This window comes from Balaenoptera borealis (assembly GCF_965194805.1).
Source record: "Balaenoptera borealis genome assembly, chromosome: 1".
In the NCBI taxonomy this organism is placed as follows: domain Eukaryota; kingdom Metazoa; phylum Chordata; class Mammalia; order Artiodactyla; family Balaenopteridae; genus Balaenoptera; species Balaenoptera borealis.
The window spans coordinates 1,331,593-1,345,655 of NC_138860.1; the positions used below are offsets into that span (position 1 = coordinate 1,331,593).

Below are 14,063 nucleotides of genomic sequence, written 5' to 3' on the forward strand. Positions count from 1 at the left end.
GCCTCCCATCCTCAGCCTGCGCGTCCTGCCTTCACCCTGGCCCCCCTCCTCCATCCCATAGGAGGCTGCTGGTGCATCTGGGACTGGGGTTGGGGTGGGGGGAGAGAGGAAGTCAGGGGGAGGGATGCGGAGGGAAGGGCCCTGGTCACCTCAGCACTGCAAGCCTGCCCTTGGTCTCCTCTCCAGCCTGCTCCCCCCACCGTCTTAAGTTGCTGCAGACAGAGCTGGGGGCTTTGGTCACTGTGGCAGCGGTCGGCCGAGAAACGGGTGGGTGTCTCTCCAGCACAAAGAGTGTGCGCCCAGCAGCGCCATCGCCTAGCAACGGCCTCCCTCTCTCTTGGCATCACCCGTCCTGGGGGTGGGTGCCAGGGAGAGAGAACAAGGCCATTAAGATCCGCAGGAGTGGGGGAAGGAGGCTTGGGTCCGGGGCTGAAGCCAGTGGGTATGGGTGGGGTGGCCAGAGGGGAACGGAGCCCAGGGCACCAGGCAATGCCTGTGCCTCCCTGGCCCTGCCCTGGGGACCCTCCCCGGCCCTGCTCAGGTGATCCAGGCAGAGCTGGCAGCAGGAACTCCGCGGGACCCTGAGCTGCGCTTCAGATGGGAAGGGTGGGCTTGCAGGACAGAGAGTGGTCTGTGGCCTAGGCCGAGGTGTCCCTTTGGTTGACCTCATGCCAACTTCGCTGGGCCCGGACGGGGCTAAGGGGCCTCTGGAAGGGCCCCCTGGGCTGGGGGGGACCAGAGAGAGGAAAGAAGGCTCTGTGGGGCTGTCGATGGAACTCTGGCTGCCGGGAAGGGGGCGGGGTAGGGGCGGGCGGGGGCAGGCAGCTGGGCCGTCTGTAGGCTAAACAGTCTGTTCTAAGAAGCCAAACAAGAGCAGCTCTCAGAGTCAGAGAGGCTGGAAGCCCCCCAGGCTGCTGGTTGCCCTCGAATGGGGGCTTTGTGGGGAGGGAGGAAGAGCGGCGGGGGCTCCAGGGGAGATAAGCTTGCAGCCTTCTACTTCCCAGGGACGGCTGGGCTCAGGCCAGCCTGAGGACACAGTGCCCCAGCTCCCAAGCCCTTCCGTCCACTCTGCCCTCAAAGCCACAGGGCCCCAGGCTGGACAGGACACCAGCCACAGGCCAGGAAGGGCCAAAGGTAGCCAGGAGGGCAAAGCCCAGGTGCATCTGGGCACTGCCAGGATGTGGCACAAGAAAGGCCCGTGGGCACAGGGGTAGTTCTACCTAGTTTATTGTTTTCCAAGAAGGGTCTTCTACGGGGGAGCACCTGACCGGGATTGGGGGGGTGGACAGGGCAACCAGGGTACGTCAGAGAAGGAGGAGGACAGAGAGAGAAATGCTCCTGGAGAAGAGACGGCACCTGGAGGAGGCTTCCAGGGCTGGGCCCATCCTGTGCAGAGAAGAGCCCGGTTGCTGGCCCCCAAGGCCCCCGTCCAGGATGGGCGATGCCGAGAGGGGCAAAGTATCGTGTAGTCGGGCTCCAGATGGAGAGGGGAGAGTGAGGCTGGGACCAGGTGAGGTTCTGGCTCCCAGCCGGCGGGATGGAGAGTTTCTGGGCAGCTCTGAGGACCTGGAGGATCACCGCCCCCCAGCAAGAGGACGGGCGGGCCGGCCCCCGAGAAGGGGCTCGGCCAGGGGGCTCCGACATACCCAGACCCCAGCCAGGGGAACCAAGTCCATCTCTGGACAGAGCTCCCCCTGCCACGGCCGGCCAGCCTCAGCAGGGCGTGCCCAGGGCCAGGAGCGGTGGCGCCTCCCGGGGCTTGTGGAAGTAGACAGAGGCGGACAGCCCCGTCTGGAGCTTGGCATCTGGGCCGTCGGTGGCCGCCGCCCCGCCGCAGCCCTCGCAGCAACAGCAGCAGCAGCAGTCCAGGAAGGCGCGGCCCAGGGGCCGGCACACGCACAGGAGGAGCACGGGGGTGACGGCCGCCTTGAGGAAGGGGGAGAACTGGCCGACCAGGCCCAGGAGGTCCAGGGTCTGGCGGGTGAGCGTGGCCGAGAGGTAGGCGGCCACGACGTTGCACACGTTCTCGGGGAGGGTGCAGAGGGCGTAGACGGCAGTCAGGCCCACCACGGTGCTGCTGAGCTGGCCCTCGCGCTGCTCCTGCTGGCCCGGCCGGCACTCCGGCTTTCTGCCGGGCGGGCCCCACACCCGCCACGTCACCAGCTGGCAGGTGACCGTGAAGAGGATGGGCAGGCAGAAGTAGCAGCCGAAGGACCACCACATTCGGGCGTTCTGGTAGGTCAAGACCAGCGAGTAGAGGGACTCAGGCAGGCGGGCCGAGGGCTTCATGACGCACGCATCCACAGGGCCCGCAGCGGGGCCAGGCTCCTGCACCAGCTGCCAGAGCAGGAGCTCGGGCACAGCCAGCGTCATGGAGCCCACCCAGATGACCGCCAGCTTGGCCAGGATGGACGGGCACGGCTCGATGGGCCTGGCCTTGGGCAGGGTGCTGGTGGCCACGTGGAAGCGGTCAATGCCCAGGGCGCAGAGGCTGAAGGTGGTGACGCCTAGAGCGGAGACCTGCAGGGGGGCGTGGGGGGTGGGGGAGAGGCGGGGGTCAGCCCCAGGCAACCGAGGGGCTGGCTCAGACTGGAAGTGCACGGCAGGTGTGCGAAGGACAGTGGTGGCACCGCCATTCAGGGGCATTTCAGATCTCACGGCCAGCGTCTGACGGGACAAACCGGGCTCAGGCGGGACCAGGGCCTTGGTGGGCGGCAGAGCTGAGGTTCCCCTGCAGGCCGCCCGACTCCCGCCGCCCGCTGCCTTGCCTCTGGGCCCAGGGATGAGCGACCTGGGCCCTACAGCCCCCTGTGCTCCTGAGACTTTGGGAAATCATCTCTGAGGACAAACATGGACAGAGACGTAGGGCTCCTGGGCCTGCGGGTCCTTGGATGGCCTCACCCACCACGACGTCCATGGGGGGAGTGGCCTTGGGGGACACAGGGCACACACTCTCCCACCCTCCTCACCCTGCCCGAAGAGGCCCAGGGCCAGCCCGAGTGGGGAAGCAGCCCCTCCAGGCAGGCCTGTGCCCACCTCCCCGCAGGCAGCTCACAGAGCACACAGGAAAACCACCCTGTGAGCAGAGAGGAAGCCAGAGCAGCAGGGAGGAAAGTGCCAGAGAGAAGTGACGGGGCTGGGGGTACTCCCAGCTCAGATGATGTCTGGGCACACTCAGGGCTGTGCTCAGTTCCCCTCCGTCCACGCACTCCCCTCTCCAGCTGGCTCCCACCCCCTCTCCAGGCAGGCCCCAGGCCAGGGCTCAGGCAAAACAACACGCCCCCTCCTTTCCTACACCTCAAAAATGGCCCCAAGCTGTATTCAGCTGCCTCCTGCTCCCTCCTGGGGTCTCCTGGGGCCTCCCTACAAAAGGGTGCTGGGCAGTGCATTTGTCCCTCCACTCTCACCCGTCACCCCAGCCTCCAGGGAGGGCTCAGGGGTCACCTCTGTCCTCCAGGCCGTGGAGGGGGTTAGGCCGAGGCCTGCGTATCAGTTGTGTTGGGACCCACAGTCGGGCAGGGGGCAGGGCCGGGCTCTCCTCGGCCACCAGCTCCATGCAGACAAGCGCTCACAGGGGTCTTAGACCTTTCTCAGTAAAATCCACCACGTACTGAATTCTTTCAGTTCGAAGCCCTTTGTAGACGTCACACATGTGAGCCTTCAGGGACTCACTCAGCTGTGGTGATGGCGGTCAGCCCCGACTCACAGAGGGGGAAGCAGAGGTTTGGGCAGGTTAAGTGGCTAACCACGGCCACTCAGCAGAGCCCGGGCTCTGACCCAGTCTGCCCCGTTCCAAGGCCCTGAGTCTGACCTCCCACAGCTCTCCTGGGCTCTGAGCGCCAGGTCACTAAGATGCAAGGGCTGTCCCCGGCCGGAGGGCCTCTTTCAGGTCTGAGCAACTTTGGGCCACCGTTAAGTGGTCTCCCTGGGTTGGGAAGGACAGGAAAGGGCTGTGCCACCCGCTGAGCCTCAGAGAGTCCGTCCGGATATGAAACCATCGCTAGGTCACGGGACGGGGGCAGAGCTGGGAATAGGACGGTGTCCAGACACTGATCCTGATTCCTTCCCCACCCAGGCCGGCTGCCCGCTCACTCAGCATCTCCCATTCTCTCGGGAGGAAAGCAGCCTTTGGGGGGAGGCAGGCCACAGTCACCCCAGCGCTCATTATTCCTCCTCCCACAACGTAAGCAACATGAAAAAGGCTGCAGCCTGATTTCCTGTTCCTAGGCAGACATGTTGGCCTTGCTGTGTCCCACGTAAATGCACACATATTGGTATATTTTTGCACTGTTTTGATTAAGCTGTATCCGTGTGATCTACACATCTATCAACACCTACGTGCTCAGCCCAGTGTGGAAGTTCCCAGGGGTGGGGCCAGTGGTCACCTTGGAGCCGCAGCTGGAGGGCCAACTGGTCTACCCTCTGGTCAGGAGACAGTGAAATGGGAGAGGAGCTGTGACCTGCCCAGGGACACCCCAATATGCCAGGGACAGAAGCTGACACTAGAGCCCCAGCTTTAGCTCCAGCCCCAGAACCAGGTGTCTCCTTCCAGAGGATGGAGGAGGCGGCTGATGGTGATGGCAGCGACGAGGGTCGCAGTGAGGGAGGGTCTTTCCTTCCTTCCGTGTTTGCACTCCCGGGAGTGGATACAGACTTGACCCCAGGGCCCTGACACCCGCCTGCTCGCTCGGGTACCTGAGAGCTCCCAGGAGCCAATCCTGCATTTGTCTTGGGGGAGAAGCAGCGAGACAGAGCCCCAGGCCTGCGGGGCCTCGTGCACCCTCGCAGCCCACATCTGGCAGCGCCCCCCCACCCAACCCCGTGGGCTCTAGCGGGACACACACTCACCTCCACGAAGGGCACAGCCCGGCAAGACACGTCACCCAGCAGCCTCTGCTTGGTGATCTCGTGGAAGATGATGACAGGGAGGCAGAAGAAGAGGACCAGAAAGTCCCAGAGGGCCAGGCTGGCGAGGATGGAGTTCCAGGCGCTCTTCAGGTAGTAGCTGTGCCACACGATGCACATGACCGCCAGGTTGCCCACAATGCCCACGGCAAACAGCACCAGGGCCAGGAGCAGCACGGTGTAGGCCCCGTAGGAGCTCTCCGTCACCGGGTACAGGGGGTTCTGGATCTGCAGCCGCCGGCCCGGCGTCCCCGTCGTGTTGCCCCGAGGCTCCTGCCTGCTGCCCCCAGGGACCACAGCCCAGTCCGGGTGGGCGCTGGCGGCCACCTGGGGCTCGGTGGGCTGCGGCCCGGTGGGGCGGATGGGCCGGGGGTACTCAGCCCACTCCTCGGGCGCGTACTGCTGCACCCCCTTGGCCTCCTCCTCCTCCTCGGTGCCACGCCTGGACCGGCTCGGCTGCTCCTGGGTCGCGGCCTGTCGACCACCCCAGCGCAGGGGGACGCCCCCGGGGACCCTGCCGGGACCCGCCGCTAACGCCACGGCGAGAGAGATGGCCAGAGGCCACGGCCACCGCATGGCCGGATGAGCGGCAGTGGCTGCCCACGAGCGGAGGCGAGGCCGGACCGAGTGCAGGGCCGACTCGACGGGCAGCTGGCCGGTGGGCCCGCCCCCATCGGGCGTCTGGCATTGCCAGCCGGCTCCAGCACCCCCCTCCATCCCCACCCCTCAGCCACCAGGCAGGGCAGGGCTGGGCCCTCTGCTGGACACAGGGTGCTCTGTGCCATCCGCAGGACACGCCTCCCCGGGCCCCCGGGCAGTGGCGCTCAGACCTGTGGGGCCCCCAGAGGCCGGGCGCCCCCGGCCTCAGACGCTGGGGTCCTGGGGGCGCGGGGCAGGGGCGGGGTGGGGTGGAGGCAGGGCGCCGGCCCCTCCTCAGCAGACCGGATAATCACTGTCGCTGTCGTTTACTGAACCTGATGAGATCCCGCGCTCAGCCGGCTTCTGGATGAACCCTCACCACGGCCCTGCGGGGCGAGCGCCCTCATTCCCGTGTCTCGGGTTAGAGAGGTGGCCAGTCACTCAGAGCTAAACCTGGCCCAGCTGGCCCGGGGCCTGGGCCTGACTCCAGACCTTCTGACCATCGCTGTTCTAGGTGGGCACGGGTCCACCTGCTTCCTGCGAACCACACAAAGTTTCCCTGGAAGGAGCAGCCGCCCAAAACTTAAAGCACCGCATTCTGATCCGGACACAAGGTGGATGGACATTTGCAGTAACAGGTCTTTCCTGAGCACCTGCTGGGTTCTAGACACTCAGTACAAAAATGTAAAAGACCTCTGCCATCAAGGAGCCTTCAGTGCAGGGCAGGGGGGAATAAATATGTAAATAAATAATTATAGCTCAGGGATGGATGCTATGAAAAGCAAGGGGCCAGCCGCCGAGGAAGCCCAAAGGAGCCTGGAGGCACCTGGAGGGCCTCCCAGAGGGGGCGACTTTTAAATGGACCTTGAAGAGCGGCTTCAAGCTCCCCAGACAGACAACAGGGAAGGAAGCGTGTTCAGGCAGAAGAAGCAACACTTGCAGCGCCACGGGGGTGTGACAGCAGGGTGCAGCGAGGACAGCAAGGCGGGCAGCAAGGGAGCAGCGAGGGGCGTGCGGGCGAGGAGCCTGGGAGGTGAGAAGAGGAAGGACAGGGAAGGGCCTTGTACGCCAGGCCCGGGGTGTACGCCTTACCTTGGAGGAGCTGGGGGGCTGCGGCTTGCTGAGCAGAGGACGTGGCTTGAGCACATCCCTGGGGAGGGTCCCTGACGGCGGCTGGAGTCACGCAGCCTGGGGCAGGGGCACCTGTCGAGACGCAGCTGTCTAGAAGATGGTGAGAAACGGAGCTCAGGAAAGCCGAAGGCTGTGCGTGGGAGGGACAGGTCAAAGCTGAGCCCAGGCCTGCGGTGGACAGCGAGACACTCACCTGGGCAGGAAAGGTGAGGAGTCTGGTGGGAGGTTGGGCGAAAACCTCTGCTTGTGCAGGTGAGTGGTCTGGGTAGAGATGCAGGAAAGAGTCACCTGCGGCCTAAGAGAAAGGCTGCAGCAGGATGCAGAGATACAGGGGTTGAGGTGGGGCTGCGGCTGCCCAGGGGTGTGCAGACACTTAGCGGGGAGGGCGCAGGGTGAGGCCCCAGGAGCTCCCACACTCATGAGAAGACGAAGAGAAAGTGAGGAGAGGAAGTGGCTGGGTTCCCGCTCTCTCGAGGCCAGAGAGGGAAGGCGGGCCATCTGGGTGGCCAGAGTCAAAGGTAACTCACATAGTCAGTCAGCAGACACCAGCCAGGGCTCCCGGAGTGGGACCAACCCAGAACTGACTTTCCTAGAAGACCTTCTGACCAGAAAGCTCTGTCCTACCCGGAGGCCCAACGTGCTGTGTGAAAACAGGGGTCCAGGGAAAGGGGGAGGAGGAGGAAGAGGAAGAAAAAACCTCACGCACCCTCAGACAAGATAAGGGAAGCATCTTGGGCTTTTGGAAGATCTTACCTTTCTGCCTTCTTCTCGTTTATTCTTTGTGTTGGGACAGGGACATGTGGGCTGCAGGGCCGGGCTTGTCTAGGCTTCAGAGTGTCACAGCGAAGATGAGAGGTCCATCGAGAAGTCAGATCAGACAAGGACCAAACTGGCCCCTTCGTTGTCACCACCCCAGCCTCCACGGCGGAGGGAGGCCAGGCCTCCTACCTCCACCTCCCCGGCCTCAGGAAAGGGCCGAGGAAGGACTGCAGGAGATGCACGGAGTGCCCCGCCCTCGGCCTGAGCATCCTGGGGTCCACCCTCGGAATGTGCTTCCCGAATCCTGGAGGGCTGCCCCCCAGCCCACCCCGCAGCAAGTCAGCGCCTTCCCACCTGCGGCTCCCGGCACTTAGCTGCTGTCCTTGGAACCCACCACCTGCCTCGTGGTGGTTCGGGCAAACAGAGCCATCACCATCCATGTAGTGAGCCCTCGCCAGTGCCAGGCCACGGTAACCGCTTGCTAGAATCATCATACTTCACCTTTACATTCTTACCCCAGCTCAGAGAGGTAAAGTAACTTTCCCAAGGACACACAGCTGGGATCCAAATTGCAGGTTTGTCCAACTGCAAAGCTGAAATTCTTAGCCACTCCTTTGCATAGCCTGACAGAAGTTCCAAAGGGATCCTGAAGAGGCTCTACACCAACTCTCGTATTTTTCAGATGTGGAAACTGCAACCAGAGAAGTCGAGCGCCAGGGCCAGGCACACACCAACACAGCGCCGACCCCAGCCCGTCAGCCCTCTGCTCTGAATATTCCCTACTGACTGCACCTCGGCGCAGGAGCTCCATAAACCCTGGCTGCTGCAAGAGCACCCCGTCTGCCAGTCCTGGGCTCCCTTGGCTCTTTGGGGCATGGGGATGTCAGAGGCCACTAGGTGGAACCAGATGTTCAGAGATGGAAGTTCAGGGCTGCCTGCGCTCCGAGCCCTGCCCACAGACCCTGCGGCTGTCCTACACCGGGTGGGTTCCCCGGGCCGACCCCGGGGGCTGTGGAGACGCACCTGCCATTCCACCCCACCCTCCTGGGGTGCCCAACTCGGCCCCTCACGGGTCGGCCTCCCCAGCCGAGACTCCTGTCCTGGACTCAGAGGCAGGCCACGCAGAAGGCGAAGATTTCCCAGCCCTTAGGACCGTCTCTCCTCCTTCCCCGGAATTCCCCATCCTCCTCCCTGGGAATTCCCCAGCGAGCTGGCCGCCGGGAAGGTCCTGGGGCGGGAGGCGGTGGGAGCGGGGCTGGGGCTGTCCCCTGGCGTGCAGCGTGGAGGCGGGTGAGGGCCTTGGGGCTGCCGGGGAGGTGCCGCCCAAGAAGACAGTTCAGAGTTGACATTTTCTTGAGCAAGTTCCACTAGCCGGCATTGTCCAGCGAACGGAACCACACAGTCCAGATATGACTTCTTCTATGGTTCTGCCACTTACGAGCTGTGTGACTTTGGTCGAGTACTGAACCTCTCTGGGCCTTGGCTGTAACGAGGGGACGGTAACAGACTAAATGGGCTCGTCTATGTCCATCGCTAGAACGGCGTCTGGTACACAGGAAGCACTAGATGAGGATGCGCTGTTGCCATGGTAACTCACTTACTACCACAGCCTCACGAGGCAGATGCTGTTATTATCTGCACTTTACAGATTTGGAAAGTGAAGGACAGAGAGGGAGGAGGCAGCCGAAGAGGTGGAGGGGGGCAAATTTGAGACAAGCCCTCCCCCACCCCACCCCTTCCCTGCCAGCTGGCACCAGACCTGGGCGGGGTGTCCTCGGGACCCCACTGTGCCAGCCCTCTGGGCTCCGGGCTCCTGGGGCCCAGGGGCACTGGGGGACAGGTGAAGGGCCATGGTTAGGTGTGCTTCTAAAGGTCAGAGGGGGGCTTCCCTGGTGGGGCAGTGGTTAAGAATCTGTCTGCCAGTGCAGGGGACACGGGTTCGAGCCCTGGTCCGGAAGATCCCACATGCTGCAGAGCAGCTAAGCCCGTGCGCCACAACTACTGAGCCTGCGCTCTAGAGCCCGCGAGCCACAGCTACTGAAGCCCACATGCCTAGAGCCCAAGCTCCGTAACAAGAGAATCCACCTCAGTGAGAAGCCCGTGCACCACAGCGAAGAGTAGCCCCCGCTCACCGCAACTAAAGAAAGCCAGTGCGCAGCAACAAAGACGCAGCAACAAAGACCCAACGCAGCCATAAATAAATAAATAAATAAATTTCTTAAAAAAAAAAAAAAAAGACCATTTAAAATAAAATAAAATAAAATAAAATAAAGGTCAGAGGGTCAGGACCCGCTCCCAACTCTGGGACGAGCCAGCCATCAGTCATCATTCCTCGTCCAAATGCCCGCTGAGCACCTACCGTGTGCCAGGCATTGTCGCAGACACTCGGGAAACAGTGAACAGCATGGGCATGACCTCTGCCCCCCGAGAGTCACATTCAAGGAAGGAGGCAGCCACTGAAAAAACTAACCCCCAGATAGCATAACTATAAATTGTGAGGAAGGACACGGGAAAAGGAGAGGGTGTCGTGCCATCCTGGAATCTCTCTGCCCTTCAGTTTTCTCTTGGGTAAAAGGTCGGGGGTATCACCGGCACCTGAGGCCTCCCAAGGATGCTGTCTCAGTAGAATGCGGGCACTGTGAAGGCGAGGTTTCCACTGTCATGAGCGTCAGTGCTTCTCAAAGTGTGGTCCCTGGATCGCCAGCCCTGGGGAGCTGATTGACACGCTGGCTCAAGCAGACACTCGGGCGGGACGGGCACCCCACGCTTCAGCAAACCCTCTGGAGGATTTCGATGCAGTGCGTCAGGAACGCCCGCTGCGTGGAACAGACAGGGTGGAATGGAGGCTGAGCTTGTAGGAGGGGGCAGACACAGGGAATGCTGACCCTGGGGAGCTCCTGGACCTCAGACCCACCCAACTCCGACGAGCAGGGCCTGTCTCCCCGTCTGCTTCCTCAGCGCCTGGCATCCAGGAGCTGCTTGGAACGTGTGTGTAAGGAAAAAAGAACACACCGTCAGCAGAGGCACAGAACTACCCACCAAGTCCTCCCTGCTCGGGGATCCCAACCTCCCCTCAGTGAAGGAGCTGGGGCGAGGAAACCCCTGGCCTCCTCGACAGAAGGAAGACTTACAGCGGCCCAGATGGTCAGTGGGAAGACTTCCCACCACCCCAAGACGCTCCTTCCCTGGGACTCGCTATTCCTCTCCCCAGCATGGTGCTGGCTCCCCGAGACTGTCAGGTGCCAATCAGGTCTCCCCACCTCCCCGCTGTCTCCCACAGCCCAGCCAAGGCAAGGCTGGGATGCTCAAACACAGGGAAGGGCTCAGGATGCCACGGTGAGATAAGCACAGCCTGTTATGAGGAACCGATAATCTGGCCTGCAACGTGTCATCCCGCCCTCCAGACCCCAGGGCACCTCCGCTGAGCTCCGGCCAGCACTCGGCACCCTGAGCTCACCATAGACGATGCTCTCTTCCCGTGGTGAAGTCAGGTCCTCTTACCTAAAGACGGCCCTCCAGGTTAGCGTCTCCCGGTAAGGACCCTCCCATAACAGCATAACTTTGGGACCCAACTGGCTGGCCCCATCAGAGCAAAATCCCAAATTTTTATAAGATACTTACACACTGTTGGAGGCGAGTGAGTCGTGCTGGCCTTTATTTAACAGATGATTACTGATGCCCATTATGTGCCAGACTCAAAAGCACCTGTTACTAACGCACAACCAGCCATCTTTGAAGAGGTCACTCCATCCCAGGCAGCCCCATCCAGTTTTAGACGGCTCGAACGTGGAAGTTGCTCCTTTATTAGAAATGTGACTCCAGGAAAATCCACTTGTCCCCTGGAGGAGACAGAACACACCCAGGATCCAGGTGGGGGAAGCGGTCAGCAGACATAAATTCAAATCCATAAGGAGTAGAACAGGTGGAGGTGTGTGAGGGTGACCAGAATGGGAACGCTGGGGCCAACCAGCTGGTCTTGGGGAATCAAAGAAGGCTTCCTAGAGACGAGCCTTGGAAGGGGTTTCTCCTGGAGCAGAGTCCGGGTGGAGGAGGGGATGCTCCTTTGGCAGAAAGGAGGTGGAGCCAAAGTTCCAGCAGGAAGGTGGCTGGTGGGGAGGAAAGGTTGATTCCAGAAAGATCCCTCCAGCTGGTGGAGCAGAGGGTCACCCAGCGGGAGGAGGGAGCCTGGCCCCCAGTATCTCAAGACCAGGAACTGAGGGGCAGGGCAAGGGTGGGGTGAGGCTGGAGGAGCCTGGGAAACCCATGCAGGGCAACCCCTCGCCCTGTTCCTCCCCGTCTGCCCCTCCCCAAGTGATCCCGGGCAGGAGGGCACCTGAGTCCCTGCACATTCTGTAGCTTTCCCTACAGAAGCCTCTACAGGGTTCCCATCCTCGGGCAGCTAGAGGGCTCTCTGGAGTCTGGAACCTGGTTCCAGAGCCCTGGGGTGGGCGGGGAGGGTCAGAATGAAATCTTCGGGGAGAGCCAAGGCCCGGCTGTGACTGTGACAGGGGGGCCTGCAGGAAGCCACTGCAGCTTCTGCTTGGGGGGTGAGTGTCTGGGAGACAGGTGAGCTCCAGACAGCACAGGCCCCTCGCCCCTCGCCCCCAGGTGCTGGCACTGGCGCCCCCCTCCCACTCACACAGCCTCAGGCGGCGGGGCTGAGACAAGCCGATTACTCACTGCCAGGTGCCCTGGCCGTGTCCTTTCGGCCTTCTTGCCCTGATGTCCTGCCACAAGCTGCCAGCCAGGCTCAGCACAAAGGGACACGGAGCCGAGCCGAGGAGGAGGGCTCGGCCCTACCCGGGTGGCACCTGCCCGGCTGGCATCAGGGCACAGGCTGGGGTGCTGAGGGAGGATGGTTCGACTTCTGCTCCGGGGACCTTCTGAGCCCAAGAGTTGCTCTGACTTCCTCCCTCTCTGGGGTCGGTGGGTGGTCCGGACACAGCATCAGATGGAGGCACGCAGGGTTCAGGCTGTGTAGCCTGGGGCAAGTCACTTTACCTTCTGGCCCTCAGCCTTCCTGGCTGTAAACCCTACCTCAAAGTGTTGTACTGAACATCAAACTGCAGGGCTAAGTGGCGTTCCCGACACACAGTGGGCTCCTCATAAATGTCCACCTCCTCCTTCACACCCACCTCATCCCCTGGTCCCAAGAAGAGCCATCCTCAAGTGGCCCCGGACCGTTATGTGCATGCAGTCCCCCTGGAGCCCCCGTGTTGGGAGGTCCCTGGGCCTGCCGTCCCGCCTGCCTGGAAACGGGCTGTGACTCAGAGTGCTGAGGGCCCTGGGGCCACGCGGCCAGGAGCCCAGCACCTGAGGGCCCCTCCTAGGGTGAAAAGTCACTGCATGCCCTACTCAGTCATTGCCCAGATTGGGGTGAAGAGGGGGGCAGTGCTTCAAAGGAGGGGAGAAAGACGGGGTGGATTTCCTCCCTGTATGCAAGGGAGGCTAAGGACAAACTCGGAGCCCTCACCGCGGCCGGGTCTTTCCCACCCGGAATCGCAGCCCAGGCTCTGTTCCCAGGAACAAGCAGGGCCAAGCCAGCTTCCCCAGACCTAGGGTGAGACTTAACCTGTGGACGAAGAGAATGGTTTCTGGCCCAGGCAAGACCCCCCACCTCTGGACGTCCCTGGTTGCGGGGGTCGAATCTGGCCCCCTCCTGATTCCCCCTGGACTCGTTTTTTTTTTCCCTCTACTGTCCAGACCAGCACAAAGTCTGCGGGTCTGCAGACTGGACTGGATGGCGTCCTCAATCTTAGGAGCTGGGAGGAGGTCCTCTGCTGAAGCCGCCGACATGAGTACAGACTCAGGAAGGCAGGTGCCCGCTGACCCGGCCCCGGCCCCACCCCCGTCCCAGCGCAGCCCCTGACATCCTGACGCTAAGTGTCACTTCCTACACAGCACCGCGGGGCTGCGCTGGCTTCAGCCAAGGCCGTGCTCAGGGCTCAGGACTCACAACAAAAGCACCCCAAAACCAGGGGTCTTGAAAATGTGAGTGTGCGTTTCCTCAACCCTCCAGGGTTACCCCGAAACCGACCTAGATTGTGCCCGTCTCCCTGTATGGACATCCCTCAGCATGCAGCCACGTTCGTATGAACCAGCAGCAGCCCTTGGGCTCAGCCTGGTCCTCTGACGGCGGAACCGACAGGAGATCCCATTCTCCTGGCCCTCGGCCTGTCCCAGGATGCGTTGCCTTTCTCCAGGTCTCCCTCTGGGGGTGTCTGACTGCCACTGCCCAGGACGCCCTCCAGGGTGGGCCCATGAGGCCAAAGTCTGGCCAGGCTCCTGGAACTTGGACAAGACACCCTGGCCAACAGCACGGGCCCCCTGCCTCCCCTGGGGGGAGGACCCTCACTGGCCCCCGGCCCTCACCTGTGAAACGTGGCTTTGCTAGGGGAACTCTCAGTCCCTTCCAACCCCAGAATTCCCTAGAGGAACTTCCGTGGACCACACCGAGTTGATTTTTTGCCTGTTTGCTTTTGTTGGTTGTTTTTTGTTTTTTCAGAGGATGAGGGAAAATTCTGGACCCCTGTTGGCCTAACGGTCCACAGAAAGCTGGCACTGGACACTGCAACCTGCTGGACCTTTTCCCTTTGCCCATCTCCACCAGGGGGTGGAGGGAAATGGAG

General features: G+C 62.2%; 1 protein-coding gene across 5 annotated transcripts; it reads right to left on the bottom strand.

Annotated features, from left to right (window-relative positions):
- Positions 1-1,211: 1,211 nt before the first annotated feature.
- GPR37L1 (G protein-coupled receptor 37 like 1) lies at positions 1,212-10,263 on the bottom strand. Of its 5 annotated transcripts, none has more exons than XM_082391029.1 (5): positions 8,227-10,250; positions 7,950-8,125; positions 6,869-7,502; positions 4,849-6,765; positions 1,212-2,520 (listed from the first exon to the last, which is right to left on the bottom strand). In XM_082391029.1, exons 4-5 carry the CDS (start codon positions 5,620-5,622, stop codon positions 1,714-1,716), a joined length of 1,581 nt encoding a protein of 526 aa, XP_082247155.1. In that variant the 5' UTR covers positions 5,623-6,765; positions 6,869-7,502; positions 7,950-8,125; positions 8,227-10,250; the 3' UTR covers positions 1,212-1,713. The 5 variants fall into 5 exon arrangements, with proteins under 5 accessions (XP_082247155.1, XP_082247153.1, XP_082247154.1 ...); XM_082391027.1 differs by having other exon boundaries at positions 6,869-7,315; positions 7,429-7,502; positions 7,950-10,250; XM_082391028.1 differs by having other exon boundaries at positions 6,869-6,936; positions 7,203-7,502; positions 7,950-10,250.
- Positions 10,264-14,063: the final 3,800 nt, after the last annotated feature.

Bases quoted from the DNA above. Each gene is read 5' to 3' on its own strand.
- GPR37L1 (XM_082391026.1), bottom strand. From the start codon at position 5,622: ATGGAGGGGGGTGCTGGAGCCGGCTGGCAATGCCAGACGCCCGATGGG. The intron at 2,521-4,848 runs GTGAGTGTGTGT...GCCCCCCTGCAG, and splicing joins GGGCTGTGCCCTTCGTGGAG to GTCTCCGCTCTAGGCGTCAC.